The sequence below is a fragment of the Theobroma cacao genome, chromosome 4 (genome assembly GCF_053813885.1).
Source record: "Theobroma cacao isolate CCN51 chromosome 4, ASM5381388v1, whole genome shotgun sequence".
In the NCBI taxonomy this organism is placed as follows: domain Eukaryota; kingdom Viridiplantae; phylum Streptophyta; class Magnoliopsida; order Malvales; family Malvaceae; genus Theobroma; species Theobroma cacao.
In genome coordinates this window covers 23,827,357-23,843,344 of record NC_142642.1, presented here as the reverse complement: position 1 = coordinate 23,843,344, position 15,988 = coordinate 23,827,357, and the positions used below count along the sequence as shown (strand labels likewise).

At 33.0% G+C, this 15,988-nt stretch overlaps 2 protein-coding genes across 2 annotated transcripts; one reads left to right on the top strand and one right to left on the bottom strand.

The window, feature by feature from the left end:
- The first annotated feature begins 5,136 nt into the window (after positions 1-5,136).
- Positions 5,137-8,824, top strand: AAR3 (defective in cullin neddylation protein (DUF298)). The gene is made up of 9 exons (XM_007032494.3): positions 5,137-5,410; positions 5,994-6,126; positions 6,665-6,716; positions 6,878-6,953; positions 7,101-7,183; positions 7,686-7,782; positions 7,860-7,905; positions 8,120-8,208; positions 8,309-8,824. Exons 1-9 carry the CDS (start codon positions 5,353-5,355, stop codon positions 8,638-8,640), a joined length of 966 nt encoding a protein of 321 aa, XP_007032556.2. The 5' UTR covers positions 5,137-5,352; the 3' UTR covers positions 8,641-8,824.
- A 794-nt stretch (positions 8,825-9,618) lies between these two features.
- Positions 9,619-15,391, bottom strand: SS2 (starch synthase 2). The gene is made up of 8 exons (XM_007032493.2): positions 14,612-15,391; positions 13,628-14,159; positions 13,436-13,500; positions 13,030-13,107; positions 12,816-12,926; positions 12,314-12,358; positions 11,421-11,594; positions 9,619-10,822 (listed from the first exon to the last, which is right to left on the bottom strand). Exons 1-8 carry the CDS (start codon positions 14,912-14,914, stop codon positions 9,866-9,868), a joined length of 2,265 nt encoding a protein of 754 aa, XP_007032555.2. The 5' UTR covers positions 14,915-15,391; the 3' UTR covers positions 9,619-9,865.
- Positions 15,392-15,988: the final 597 nt, after the last annotated feature.

Here is a 15,988-nt window from a genome sequence, read left to right as displayed (position 1 = left end):
TGCAACTTGCCTAAAACCATAGTCTAGTCCTTGCTAGAAAAGCTAAAGAATAAGCCTTGTTAGTGGCTCACGTCTATTTGCCAACAAAAACCAAACCCAAAACTCACACTGCCCACAGAATTCGCCACTAACACTGTATTGTAAAGGGAAAGGAAAAACACAAAGGAGAAAATGAGAAAAGAATGGAGAAAGGAAAGGGGACTACTTCATTTCTTTCTCCCCTATGATCAAAAAAGATTGAAGAAATAATACGGTAATAAAAATGCTAGTAAAACAATTAATTTAAGTGAAATGATTTCCTTCTTCCAATAAGAAAAATTAAGACATAATATTTGAAAAGATCCTTGAACTATTCACAAAAATTTAAATAAATTTTTATTTTTTTATTACATTTAATTAAGTCAATATACTTTTATTTTTGAGTTAAATAAGTTTTTGTGATTAATGGTTGATTAATTGTTATCAGTCAAGATGTCATTTGTCATTTTATATCCATATAACATTGACATAACATTAATGTGTGCGCTGATGCGATAGGTGAAAAATATCATATGATCATGCCATATCAAATATTAATATCATTCATTATGACATGCCAGCATATCTCGTTATGTCACATGATATAGAATGATAAGTGATATTGTAATTACTTAATAGGTTCAACGTAAAAATTACAAATAGTAAAATAATAAAAATTTATTTGAATTTTAAAAATAATTTAGGGGGTGTTTGGAGATAATTTGTAAAAAATGAAATAAAAAGTGAGACTAATAAATAAAATAATTGAACTCCCTTTTGTATCTAACAGAAACTAAAATCCCTTTTGATCTCTAATTCTTTGTACATTATAGTCCCCATCTTCAAGGGGTAAAAATGAAAAAATACATTCGTTTTAAAAAGAAAATAACAAAAGCAAGCTGATTTGTTTCAGTTGCCATCCATGTCTTGAGCTGAACAGTCATCCTCATCAACTTGATCCGAACCCACATGCAAACCCGCCATAGCCATCAAACTAGTAAAAGCTAAAACCGACCGTACAAATCCTGAACCAATCTCCCCGCCTTCCAAACTTTCCTGACCACGATCACCGCCACTGCGATCGCCTCCGCTTTCCTCCTCCTCAGCGGGCATCAAAAACCTACAAACCGGGCATGACCCGTGTATCCGGAGCCACTTTTCAACACAACCCGAATGAAACACGTGCTTGCATGGGGTCTCCCTAGCTTCTTCATCAACTTTAAACTCTTCCAAACAAATACTGCAATCTTTGCCACTCTCTTTCACTTTTATCCTCGGCATGGCTTCAATGGAAGCCTTCGAAGCCGGGGCAGGCGCCGCCGTCGCCAAGGCGAATTACGAGGAAGACAATCCGAGGAGGTTTTTGGATTTGGGTAAGATCCGCCATTTGAATGTAGGAGCAAACAAAGAAGAGGAAACAAGAGACTTCTTTCACTTGTTTGATTTAAGAAAAAAAGAAGAAAATTTTATGAAATAAAACTGGAAGAAGAGAGAAGATTTCATATAGGATTGGAGGCGGTTCTGGAAAGTTCGAACAATGTAGATACGAGGATGTTTGATGTCGTACGAGATTACGTTGAAGTTTCATGGGACAAAGGCGGGGGAATCGGGGAAGATTTGGGGACGTGGCAAAGAGGTGACAAGTCAGATGTGTGGAATCCTAAAGGACTTCAACTAGAAGTTATAATGTGGTTTTTTTCTTTAAAAAAAAAGGGTTGAATTCGTGACAATTTTAATTCAAACTAAATGATAAGATATTTCTGATTTCTATGAGCAGTATATAGTTTGTGATCTTAACTCATAAGTAGTTTCACATTACGGCTTGATGATTTCTCTTTTTCATGGAATTGTTATTAATTTTCAATCATAAATTGTTACTCAACTTTCTTTACATTTGTGATAGTAAAAAACTCCTAAGATATACTAAAAGATTATTTATTTATATATAAAGACGATAATTGCGTGGGTCGAGTTGTTTTGAATTAAATAAAATTTTAATGGTTTTGGATTTGAATTATTTTTTACTTGTATCATTTTGAATTCAGATGATGATTTCGAGTTAAAATTATTTCGGATTTGATTAATTCTAATTTGAATTATTTTAAGTTTAAATTTTTATTTTTTTAAAAACCAAATTAATTTGGTTTTGGAGGAATTATTCATATTTAAGTTATTTTAGAATAATTTTTTGAATCATTTGTATTCAATTTATTTGGGATTTTAATCAATTTGAATTCAGGTTGAACGAATTTGAGTTGTTGATTTTTTTTTTGATTCGAATTGGGTTAGATTTGGAATTGGACAGGTCAAATGGTTTTTTCAATTCGGATCAACTTTGCCAACTTTGTTTATATATTTGTTTCATATTATAATGAGTTTCTTAAGTAAAAATAAAAATATGGTAAGAATATTGTTACGAAATTACGAGAAAGGAATGTACTTAATATGTAAGTAGTTTGCTTCATATATTTGATCGAAGATATTGTCTAAGAAGGAAAGAATTGCTTTAAAGTTTTAGCACATATGTTTGGAAAAATATTTGATACATTGACTCCAAATCTTAACATCTTCTTCCTGGGATATTATTTTAAAAGAAATAAAAAGTTCATAAAATTAATATCAACTTTTTATTTCTTTCAAAATGATAGCTTGCTAATGAGGTGTCAGGATTTTGGGATCTACTCATCTATAAAAGCTATACATTGTCAGATATTAATAAGTTTAACTAATTTGCTTTATATTTGCAAAATCAAATTGGATAACTTATTCTTATTTGTGTGATTATCCATTCTAAAGTCTAAAATTTGATTTTATAATTTCAAGATTAATTAAAATATATATAGATATATATCTAACTAAAAACCTTGTCATGAATAAAAAAATCTCTATAAGTAATTCATTTTTGAATAAGAAGGATTTTAGTTTTTTATGCTTGGAAGATATTTGTAGGGCTTAATTACAAGCACCTTTACAAAGGGAATTGAATTAGAAGATAGAATTCGACTTGATAGGAGATTGAATGTATATAACCCAGGTTTTAAGTAGGCAAATCAAGGGCTTATTTAACTTGGTATACATCAAGGTATTGCAAATTGTAATTGTCGCTTTGACTAGTTGGTTTTGAAGGTTTTTATTGGTATGGAAATAAGGAAATTACCATTTGATGAAGTGAGAAAAAAAAAATTCAAAGGATTTAGCAGTTTACCAACTCTTGAGTTTTGGTTTTTTCTTCCCTTGAAAAGGGAAAAAGAGCAAAGATGTTTTATAAACTTCAAGTTTGCTTACCTAATTCCTCTTTCTGATTCAACAATAAATGAGAATTGGCTTGAAAATTTTGAATGCAAATATACAATCTTAAGTTTCCATATATATAGCAATTGCTGCATGAAAATGCTTTGATTGCAATTACTGTAATATTGTATATTGACTCATCTCTTTGTTTTCAAATTATATTATACAATTATGAAATCAACCCCAAATTGTGTTTTAAGTTTCTTGCTTAGTTGTCTCATCATATCTTTCTTTCAAATCAGTTGTTAAATTAAACAACTTATAACTTTCCTTTTTCTTTTATTGGATGAGACTTTCCATATCTACTTAGCTTCTAAATAAATTTTTTTCTAGTTTGAAGCTCACCACATGCATGGTATATTCTTGTTCCATTTTATTTTTGGCATTTTCCATTTTCAAGTGTAATTAATAGTAAAGTGGAGAAAGCAAGGTATTCTAAGTAAGTACCTTCTAAGCCACTCCATCTTCTTCTTCCTTTTTCCTTTTTATTCAATAGGCATGTGACTTGAAAAAAAAAAAAAAAAAAGGAGTCATTCATGCATCACATGTGTAAATAGTTAAAATTACACAATTTGTAAGTATCATAAAGTTGTAAAGTTTATGAAACTGATAAATTACATTATAAAAGATTATTGAAACCATTTCCAAATAGTGGGTGAGAGTTAGGTAAAAAATTTTAAATTCGTATCATAATATATTTTCGGCATAATACATAAGAATGTTTTAAAATTATTCACAAAAAGTCAAATAAATTTTTATTTCTTTATTGCATTCAATAAAGTATTATATTTATATTTTGAATCAAATAGACCCTTATAATTGATGGTTGATTAATTATTATTTATCAAGTCGTTACTTGTTATTTTATGTCACTTGATATTAACGTGGTATGCTGTCATATCATAATAAATGGTGACGAGACATGTCCATGTGACAATTTAACCCCACACATTAATACCATGTAAATGCCATATTTTGACTAATAATTATTAGTCAGAGTCTACATATTTGATCCAAAATAAAAAAAATTTATTTAATTTTTTTAAAAAATAATTTAAGAATTTTAAAAAAATAATTTAAGAATTTAAGCATCATCAAAACAATTGAACTTACATACATGTAATTGGTAGGTATTAAATTTTGAAATTAATTAGTAATATATGGATCCTATTAACTACTTTATTTTATTTTACCCAATTTTAGCTTTCATCTTATGTACCAAACACATTTATTTGTAAATGTGAAGTTGTTGCACTCCACTAACATCATTAAAATATCCATTTCATAAAATTGTTCTGTCGTTTTGTATTTTTTTCTTTTGAAATACATTGTATAGTATGTTGTTTTCTTGGTAACAAGAAAATTATGAATGTAAAATAAGTTAGACTAAGGGTAGGTTTACAATCACATGCCTGAAAGAGATGACCACCTGCTAACTTGGCATGCAGCCTAAAAAGTTTAGGTGGGTTATATTATATCAAAAAATAAAATAATATTATCCCAAATAATTTATAATTAATTAATACTATTTCATCTTTTTTTTAAAAAATAATTCTATCTTTTATTTACTTATCTTTTAATTTAATACATAAAAATTCAAGACGAATATATTCAAGGTTAGAGTAAAAGAGTTTCAAACCAAAATCCTTTTTATTTAAAAGTTTTGCTTTTTCTTATTTATATATTAAAGAAAATGCGAGCGGGCGGGGGGGGGGAAAGAATAAGATACAGCACATGCCATTTCAGTACCCGGTTCACCTGAACCGGAAGGAAGATCCGGTTTAGTCCCCTGTTAATTTCACCGAAAACCAGTATTTTCCTTTCCTTCCTCTCTTCTCTTTCTCTCTCTGAATACAAAATCTAGAGGACAAAGCTTAAAAATCTGATTGTTAAAATACAGTAAACGTTCAAAGAGAGAAAGAGAGGATACTATAAGTTTGTAAGGACGCCGGAAAATAGATTTGTGGGTTTTTCTTTGAAACTCACAAAAATAAATAAGAAGAAAACATAACACCCCGGAGCTCCAGGCCGGTTGAGAATTCGATGGACTCTCTGGGTCCGAATGGGTTTGATATCTGCGAGATTTACAGGCGATTCTGTGGTAATTTTTTTTTAACTTTTCTTTATTTATTCTCCAGATTTTACTTCGTTTGCTGTATCCCTTTAAAAAACAAATAAAGCGTTTTGGTGTAATGTAAAAAATGAGAATTTGAAAATTTCTATATTTTTGGTGGTTTTTTGGGTGTAAAAGACCGAAAACTGTATAAGGGTTCTTGGGTTTAATAATTATGGGGGAAGGGAGTTGAAATGGTTTTTTTTTCTTTAAGTTTAAACTTTAGTTGATTTGAATAATTGTGAAAATATTAATGTAATTTAGCATCCAGAAAATTTTAATAAAAGAGAAGAAGAAAATATGGGTAATTTAATTGGGTTTTAACAAATTTTAAGCAAGGTTAATTTGTTTTTAGTAATTTGATTTGATTAAACAATTGGTTAAATGTTCACAGTTTTCAACTGTTCAGAATATTTGTGCTGTGATTGGGATGCCACTTTTTTTTTTCTTTTTTTTTTTTTAAATTTTATTTGGTTTGGTACTTTTTTTTTTTTGGGGGTGGGGGAGGGAGGGGGTTGAGGCTCGAAAGGGCTCTTGCTGTCATTTACTTAACTTTTGAACTGTCTTGCAGAACTTAGAATAGGAAATGATTATGTTTGTGGTGTAGAAGGCTATCGACAAGATGAGAATTCACAAAGAGCTAAATTTTCTAGGGATGCATTGAATCAGCTTTTGAAAATGGTGGAGTCAAGGATGCACACAAGGTAGTACACATATCTATAATCTGTATATAGGAGTTTATCGAGTTTGGTTTACCCTTAGGAGGATTGGAGAATTGGTTTTTTAGTGTTAAAAGACTTGACAATTATTCTCATGGACAAACCAGTATGATATTGAAGGGATGCCATGTGAGAACTATCATTCTTAGGTAGTTCTTGTCTTAGGTACATTTGATTTAGCTGCAACTGTTGGAAACTACAAATCACATCTTAAGGTTGAATTTTGAAGACTCCAGCTTGATCCTGAGTTGCAATAATCCCTTGTAGACCATGTTACACATCCTGCATGTGCGTAGACTACTACTCTATCATTAATGATAATGTGTAAACCAAGGAAAAATTTAATCTAATATTTGAATGAAAAATATATTATGGCCCAAGACAGAATTTTTCTCAAAAGGAAGGTGGATGGCAGAAAAAAGATTCTGTAGCCAGTCTTGTTTATTGGTTATTCAGTCATAATTCAGTTGCACACTAGTGATTGTTGCATTTATTCAATATTTTATTTTGTTTCCTTTGACAGGACTGCAATCTTTGATGAACTTCTCAAGCTTATGTTACAACTAGACTTGATGGTGAGATTCCTCTTCATTGAAGTTCTTTGAGGGACAGATTTAACTAGAATTTTAGACTCCAGTATGAAGTATCTTTGCAGTTCTTCACTTTTCTACATTGGTTTTATGTTTTGATATCATGTTTTCCATACTGAAATTTGACTTGCTGTTGTTTCTTGTAGGTAGACTTTTCTGAATTCTCGTGCTTCTATGATTTTGTTTTCTTTGTATGCCGGGAAAATGGTCAAAAGAATATTAGTAAGTTTTCTCATACTACTTAGTTAAATGCAAATGCTTTTATTGATTTATCCCTGGAATAAATATTGAGGATATGTAAGCTGTAAATTATGATAAATTTTTTTGGTCTTGTGCTTAAATCTCTTCTTTTTGTGGCATGATTGATAGCTGTAAACAGGGCGGTTGCTGCATGGAGATTAGTCTTAGCTGGCAGGTTTCGATTGCTTAACCAGTGGTGCGACTTTGTTGAGGTATGAGTATGACTGATACTAAGTGGCCAACCCTTTATGTTTGTCTCAGAGGCATCTTTTGAAACTCTTGGTTATTGTTCCAACGTATAAGATTACTGTAATCTTTGCATTAATCTTTCATTAGAATTGTGGCATTAGTTGTTACTTTATAATTAAATTGAATGACATTAATGATTTATTATTTAACATAGTAGGTAGAAGATTTTATCTTGTACTTCATTCCATCATAGAGGGAGTCACTTCTCTGCTGTTCCAGTTTCAATTGTTAGTGTGTAAGAAGCATTCTAAAAGTCTTAGTTTGGTTGCCTTATACATGTTGGAAAATCATTATACAGGGCATGTGAAGCCGTGCATGCCAAGTTAGTGAATTTGAATGATAGTCGTCTCTTGGGCTGGTTATGTATTCTGTTTTTGCACTATTGGTTTAAGTTGAAAGAATAACTGCATATGACCTACTGCTAATCTCTTGATTAAGGCAACTAATGTTTAGATTTCCTCTTAGAAAAATCAGCGACACAATATTTCTGAGGATACCTGGCAGCAAGTTTTAGCTTTTAGTCGGTGTGTGCATGAAAACCTGGAAGGGTATGATCCTGAAGGTATTAAGTTTCCTAAATCTGTCTTATGGGCTCTCATGTATTTTTGCCATGTGGATCTTAGTTTGGTTATTTTGCAGGCGCTTGGCCTGTTCTAATTGATGACTTTGTTGAGCATATGTACAGGTTTGGTTTCTGTATCTTCAGCACTTTCCTTTGATCATTGCTCTTTCTTATTACTTGGTTTATCTTTAGGCTATGCAAATTCTTATTGTAATTTTTTTAGTATTTATTTATATCATCCTTGTATGATTTTTCTTTTCAATTTTGTATTTTATTGATGACTCTTGTATGGTAATGTTTTGGCTAGACGTTTAAACCCCCCTACTTTCCATTGCAGGATTTCTGGGTCCAATAAAGATTCAAATGTTTTCTGCAGCTGTGATGATTCAGATTCCCAGTCGTGCACGTATGAGGACTCATTGCCGGGTATGTCAAATATTAGTTTTTGTGTTCACCTTTAAATAAGTTTCCTACTTATACCGAAACAGCAAGTGATAATTAATGTTATAATGATATAATGTGGCAGGATTACGGGTATTTCCTGGGTTGAAGAGGAAGCTGCCCGGTTGTCACAGTGACATAATGGAGACCTCAGATCCACACTTCTCCAACCCTGCCGACTTGTTGAGTTCTAAGAGAAGCAGGTTGATAACGCACAGAGCAGTTAATAGGGAAGATAATCGTACCCGTAGTTCATCTGATGCCTCCTGCATGGAAGTTGTTAAACACAGTAGTCCAATGGTTTCTTCCAAGTCTCCATGTGCAGTTGAAGGTTGCCTGTCAAAGGGTTTCGCAGGGCTCTTCTCAAGTCGTTCGTATATGCAGTTTGATCGGGAAAGAAGAGTTTCGTATACATAGAGCTCCCACCCGAGAGAGTTTAAGAATTATGGGAAAATATGCTTTGCGAGTCGTATGATTTTGGGGGTTTTATGATTTTGTGGGTTAATTTCCTACGTTTGTGGGGTGCTGTCATTCCTTGGTTGATGCATGTTACATTCCTCTTCTGTTGTAATCCAATAACTAATAAAAGAATTATGCTACATTTGATTCGTATTTCTTTTAATAAGAATATTATATTAAAATAAATTAATAAGTATAAAATAATATGTGACATTAAATTTTTTATTGGAAGTTAATGTGATAGTAATGAAAAATTTAAATTGTAGAAGAGAAAATAAAAATATTCCAAAAAAGAAAAATGAAAAGATAGAAATGGTGGGACCTGAGGTGTTACTATTATCAAGCCACATTGCTGACTAAGGAGGCAGACGCTATGAATTCTTGCCCAACATAAATAAAATAAAATAAGTCTTTAATTTTATCATCAATAATAATAATAAATCAATCAAATCTCAAATTAAATTAGATAAGTCACTTTTATGATATTTTTCTCTTCTTTCTATAAATATTTAGTGTAAAAGTTGCAAAAGAAAATAAATTAAAATAATAACAAAGCGTGCGGCAAACATAAAAAAAGAACTCTCCAAACATTTTCAATTTCCAAATTCTCACTTTACTATTTAAATGTGAAATTAAATATTCAAATGTCAAATTAATAACATCAATGTCTATACTAAGTTGTTATAAATAATAAGGGTTAGCAACAAAAATCATTTGATATTCGTATTTAGTGTATCTTTAAATTAGTTTCATAATCCAATTCAAATATTTAATGTTGAAAAATATGATTTATATAATTGTGTACTAATTACAAATAATAATAATATTTTTAAACTTTTAAAATTGTTTACTTTAACAAAGTATTTATTATTTATTTAGCTATTCATTTTTAAACAGAATCATTTAATTATAATTCGAATTCAAGTTTCATCATGGTGATGTCAAACTATTTTAGATTTTGTATTCAAACTCTGGTCAGGTGATCTTTTGTACAACAGAAGAGGAACAGGGTATCAAATGAAATACTCAGCAAATCTTTTAACACATAAAACTGAAGAAAAAAAAACTGTTGAGCATCTTCAGGAACAGGAACAGGAACAGGCTCAGGCGCTGCTGCAGTCAACCTACTCAGCTAGCAACACAAGGTCAAAACTATGTACGCCCCGTGGACAACATACAGAGCTCACCACTGGTATTTGGCAGCAACAAGGACCTCCTCATACTTCTCAGCAGCATTGTCCCAGCTGAGGTCTTGCATCATAGCCCGTCTTTGCAGTCCTTCCCAACTCTTTTTGTACTCGCGATAAGTCAACAAGCAGTTTCCTAATGCATGTATCAACTTATTTGCATCCGCACTACCGAATGTCCAACCCAGCCCTGACTCTTCGTATGGCTTGAAGGGCTGCACAGTATCCCTCAATCCACCTACCGCATGAACAACTGGAATTGTTCCATAGTTCATAGCATACAGTTGGTTCAGTCCACACGGCTCAAATCTTGATGGCATGAGTAAAATATCAGCCCCGGCCGTTATACGGTGAGCTGTCTTTACAGAGAACCCAACCCATCCCCTCACTTTGTCACGATGTTGGTTTTCAAACTGCCTAAGCATCTCTTCTAGATCAGGTTGGCCAGTGCCTAACATGACTAGTTGCACATCCTGGCCCATCATCCAGGGAATTGCCTCAGCAATTAGATCAACACCTTTTTGGTGATCCAGTCTCCCAATAAAACCAATCAGTGGGACATCCTCACGACCAGGCAGCCCAAGCTCCTTTTGTAAGGCTGCCTTGCACTGTGCCTTGCCGGTTTGCAGTGTTTCCAGGGAATAGTTAGTATAACCATCTGATTTGAGGTGAACATCATACTGTGGATTCCAGTCCTTTGTATCAATTCCATTCACTATTCCCCTCAATTTCCAGTCACTTTCATTTATTATCCCATGCAAACCCCAACCACCTTCAGAAGTTTTAAGCTCCCAAGCATATCCATGACTAACAGTGACTACTCTGTCAGCTGTCTTTAGTCCTGCTGCAAAGATATTGAAGTGGTCACCTCCAACGGGGTCATATAACTTGAAAAGGTCCATGTAGTGTTCTGGAAGATCCACATAGGAGAAATCCTCCACAGGCCCCCGACCCTGGATACAACTCATCAGTTAGAACAGGCTACAAAGAAATTCAAATAAATAAATCTATGAAAGCATTTCTGGTAATAGCAGTCAGAATTTCTTCTCCAAATGATATCCAAAGTTTAAGCAGAATTACATTCTTGACTCATAATGTTAGACATTGTAAGAAACAGAAAAACTAAATTACCTTTCACCTCAGTAAATGTTTTTGGATTCTCATTCTCCAAATCTCTCTTTTGGGAGATTAATTCATGCCTTAGCAACAAAGCAGCAAACAAATTATCCAAGTTCATGGAACAACCATAGTTGTCCTTGATGTAAACGAACTTCAAGAGATAATTGTGGATAAGGCATGTAAACTGTCATTCGTGATTTAAGATAAGTTCTATGCAAGTCCTCTTTTGTTTAATAGGCAATACAAGATGACAAATTGATATTAATATACAAAAATTCTATCTGATTGCAAATAATTAAGATAAAAATGTGAATACACGTGGACATCGGTTCTTTATTTCAATGAAGAACAAAGCATAAATATCAATGACCTGACTCCTTTGTCACAATAAAAGATCACATCAAGTGAATTATCATGGCACATAGGACACACCTGGTGCGCAATATTATGGATAACAAGAACAGATCTAGTGAACGACATCAAACCATTGTCCCGATAATATGCCTTCAAGTACACTGGCAACAAAGCAGTATGCCAATCATTTGCAATGAAAACCAGATTTCCATCTCCATAGCAGACACCCCCACATGGAACATGCCAAGGAACCTGAACAAACCAGTTTCTTCACGTTATGACACTAATAAGATAATCAATCAATTATATTTAACCAAAAATGAGGCTATGCCAGAAAAGAAGAAAGTGGTCACAAGATGACCTTAAAGTTTACCAAGAATTATCTATGCAAGATCATTCTAGAATGGGAAAAAAGAAGCATCATTTACTTTCCATGGTACACCCATCTATAATATGTTTCTTTGACTGAAGCCATATAAAAAACTCTTTCCATATGAGATCAAACAATAAGCTACCAGTCATGTGGGCCATAGAGATGATCCTAAAGAATAATTCTGGAATTAAGCAGACCTATATAATTTTGGCAATTTTGGCAGTTTTGGAAACATGCCAATGGTGAGTTCAACAGATGAACTCCACATTACATTCACCACGGTTTATCTTAATGAGACGAATTTAGAGGCTTTTAAAACCTCACACAATCAACAATCCCAATCTTGTAATTAATTGTTTTATTTAAACTCCCACATTGAATGTGCGATGCTTTGAGTAACACTAAATTACTTTTCCAGCTACCATCAACTTTGATCCATCTGTTTTCTCAATCATACGTCTATCCTACTCCAACTACAGGTTACAGGGACCGGGCAGATATGTGTAATTAAATGAAATAGGAGTAACAGAGATTACCAAACTGAACCATGGAATAATTCAATTTCTACATAATTTTTAAGGAACTTTAGAAAATTTACCTCAACAGCTGCCTTGCAAAACAATACCATGCGCTTCAAAATATCCTGCACCACAATACTAAAGTTATCTAAGATTCAAAATACTAACTATGGTAATCCAAGAAATGCAATCGAGTTTATTGCAACCCCAAATCAGTAAGGCTACTTCTGTTTTCATACAAAAATATAGATTAAAAAACATAATGTTTCAACTAACGTGCTGCAAGTAATTCATGCTAACAGCACTGCAACCACCTCATCACACTATTATAAAATGTTAAAGAAGTTAAACAAGGGTTTTTAGAAAACTTATAAGTTATAATCACTCTTACATTAACATTAAAATTAAGCACTTTGTGGCCAATTTTCTAAGTTCTATTTTCTCTCAGGTTTGTAATAGATTTGGCACGTTAAGAACATAGCAGATGTATTCTGGAATCAACCTAAAGCAAGGCCTCATTACAATAATGATTATCCTAATTATTAACCAATCATAACAAAAACACAAGAAAAGATATCCTACCATTCGGTTTCCTCCATATATGTTTTTCTGCATATGGCGAAACATAGGACCATCCATGAAAACAAAATCCACACCATCAATATAGGCTTGGAAGTATGATACTTCCACATCCTGCAAATAACATATCATCAAGATTATGCTGTGGAATTAGCTTATGTTGGTTAACAATCAAATGCGAAGTAATTTACAACAATATGTACTAGCTCTGTCATACCTGACCATCCACCTTATACCTCTTTCGAACTCCTGTATCTTGAGGTTCAGCATAATCAGCATATCGAGGTGCTACAACCTAAGCAAAAAAGAAAGGAATTTACTAATCATGCCATATAAAGTGTCATGGGCATATGTAGGTTCATTATTGGGTCCAAACATAAAGCAAATGCTTCAGTGCCGAACTCAAACTGTTTAGAGGATCATAAACTAACAGCGTAAAAGAATGGTTACTGGAGAAACTAGAGAAACAATAGATACATATATAAAAGGTCAACTCAACTAAGCCACAAATTAAAAATGATTTGCTTCATTTAATGAGACCTCTTGGAAGTATATAGAGTATACTTCATATGTTGCAATGCTAAGAAATTCAATTTAACATGACAAGCAGAAAAACATATTACCATAACCCTATGTCCACGTCTAGCCAAAGCCTTTGGTAAAGAACCGGCAACATCTCCCAGGCCACCTACAATAAGACTACATCAGTCTCCAAGTTATATACAAAAAGGGCATGGTATATGAGACTGGCATCCCTCTATCAAGAAAAGAAAAGAGAGACTGTCATCTTAGATTATCTGTCAAAGATATATTACCTGTTTTAGACCACGGGGCACACTCAGCAGCTACTAATATAACATTCATGACATTTGCACCGGCTAGTGGTGGGGGTTTTTCATCTTCAATTGCAGGACCATCTACCTCACCAACCTCTTCCAAACCTGCTTCAGTCAAATTTTCATTCTCTTCAACTGCAAGTCGGGCAGTGTCAGAGGAACTTGAGAGATAAGAAGGAAGCACATCAGACTTTAATGGTTTATGATCAGTGGTTTTCAACTGTTTGGAAGGACCTATATTAGAGGAAGCCTTTTCTGGAGCCAAGTGTTGTTCAGGTTCTTGTCCAACTTCATCAGAAGGTGGGATCTCTGGTACATCCTTCATAGTTAGATTAACATGACTGCTTAAAAGAATGCTGCCATTTTTGTTTTCATCCATTCCGTCAGAGCTGCTTGAAGCAAGATCCACCTTGGGAAGATAGTCATCCCTCTGTTCATGAAAAACTTCATCTTCATCTTGGTCAGTAATGCTACTTTTTATGGATGAAACCAATTTCCTTCTTTCTGCAATCTGCCATGGATAAGGAAAACCAATAACACCATTAAGATTTCAATTCTTATGAATAAAAACAGCCAGATGAAGTGATTATAGCTCTTGAAAGATAAGATTTGACTAATAGTATTATAGTGAACAAGAATGGACATCACAAATTTACTCATTCATAAAGCTGGTTAACATTACTCCATAAGCTAAAAGGTTTTCATTGCCAAATTTTGTTAAGCGGTAGCAACATGACGTTCAGAGTTCAAAATTTGGCAATCTTTATCTTCTGCAAACTCTCACACTTATAAAGTCCATTCAAGAAAGCAACAAAGAAGCAGTAACGACCCAGAAAATAAAACAGCTATCATTTACATTAACGACTCATATTTAATCCAAAAGCAACATCTCAATGAAAGCATAACCTTTACAATCCAAAACTAAGGTTTCCAAGGAAAACAAGAAGTATGCCAAAAAAGTACCTGCTGAAGTAGGTCTCTCTGCATAGCAAGAACCTTTTTGCTCTTCTCAATAGTAGCCTGAAATGTATCTTCCGAGTCATCACCACCGCCACCTACACCATCCAAAGAGCCTGCCACTCTCACAGGCTTAAACCTCCAAAGCAGTCCTTTATTAGAAAACAAAGAAAACCCACATGTCGAAACATTCAAAACAGCCAAGCTTTTACTCTTTCTTGGCCTAAAAGTTGAGAAAGGGAAAACGGGTCTATTTTCTCGTTTGCTTTCAATGATAAAAGGTGAAGAAGAAGAAGCAATGTAAGCCATTTTCCGGTGCTAGACACTATGTCTGAAAATAAACCAAAAAGATCTAAAAAAGAAAGTTTCTTTATTAGCAACTACAAGATAATTTGGGAAGTGGAAAGAACTAAAATCCAAGAAAAAAGTATCTCGCTTTAGAAAACAAGAAACGAGTTTTAGTGAAAGAATGAGAGTGAGATAACCCAGATGAGATTTATGAGAAATGAACAGAACCTAAGTGAGGAAAATAGGATTGGAGAATTCCCAACACAAGAAAAGGGTGATTGACAAATTACAAAGTGGACAAGTATAGATTTTTACACCAGAAATTGATGGAAAAACCATGGAAAGAAAGAGCAAAATGCCTGTGGAGAGTTGTAGGTAAAGTGGGTCCCAAAAATTGGGAAATCATAAGAGCATAAAGGTTTTATGATTGCTGAGAATTTGGGAGCAGAAACTGGAGAGTTTACTAGATATCTGACTCTGCTTAGCTAACCACAAAAAAATTGGGCCTTTTAAGAGTACTTTTTTTTTAAAAAAAATTTCTGTGACTTTATTTTGGAAAAAATACCAAAGTTTAAGACAAAAGTAGCGGGGTCACTTAGTCTTCACAAGAATGTAAAACGTGGGATATCAACAGGAGCAAATGACCCCTTTGATTTGCATAAGCCATATTCATGGATTTCTAATTTTGAATGCAACTTTATAACTGCAACACTTTTCAATTGTTTTTTTTTCTTCTGATTATGATTTAAACTTTACGTATTTAATATAAAGTATTGTGATTCAAATTAGAACGTTTGTTTTCCTTAGCAATATTTTTTTTTGGATAAGATAAGTTTTGTTTGGAGACATGTTTTAGAAAGAGGAAAGAATTGGTAATTTTTTTTATAAATTATTAAAATTATATGATCAAAATGAAAATCTTTTTTATCTTCACTTGATACTTCAATCGATATCTCCTTTTTATAGTTTTGCATACGTTATTATTTAAAAATCTTAATTTTCAAATTTTAATATGAAAAGTTTACTGAAGATTTAATAATGGTGGAAATGACGGTACTCATACATGGCTTTACAACAACTAGGAGTTTAATGATG

Bases quoted from the DNA above. Each gene is read 5' to 3' on its own strand.
- AAR3 (XM_007032494.3), top strand. From the start codon at position 5,353: ATGGACTCTCTGGGTCCGAATGGGTTTGATATCTGCGAGATTTACAGG. The intron at 5,411-5,993 runs GTAATTTTTTTT...ACTGTCTTGCAG, and splicing joins GATTTACAGGCGATTCTGTG to AACTTAGAATAGGAAATGAT. The intron at 8,209-8,308 runs GTATGTCAAATA...ATAATGTGGCAG, and splicing joins GTATGAGGACTCATTGCCGG to GATTACGGGTATTTCCTGGG.
- SS2 (XM_007032493.2), bottom strand. From the start codon at position 14,914: ATGGCTTACATTGCTTCTTCTTCTTCACCTTTTATCATTGAAAGCAAA. The intron at 13,501-13,627 runs GTAATATATCTT...GTCTTATTGTAG, and splicing joins TGCCCCGTGGTCTAAAACAG to GTGGCCTGGGAGATGTTGCC. The intron at 12,927-13,029 runs GTATGACAGAGC...TGTTATTTGCAG, and splicing joins GGTATAAGGTGGATGGTCAG to GATGTGGAAGTATCATACTT.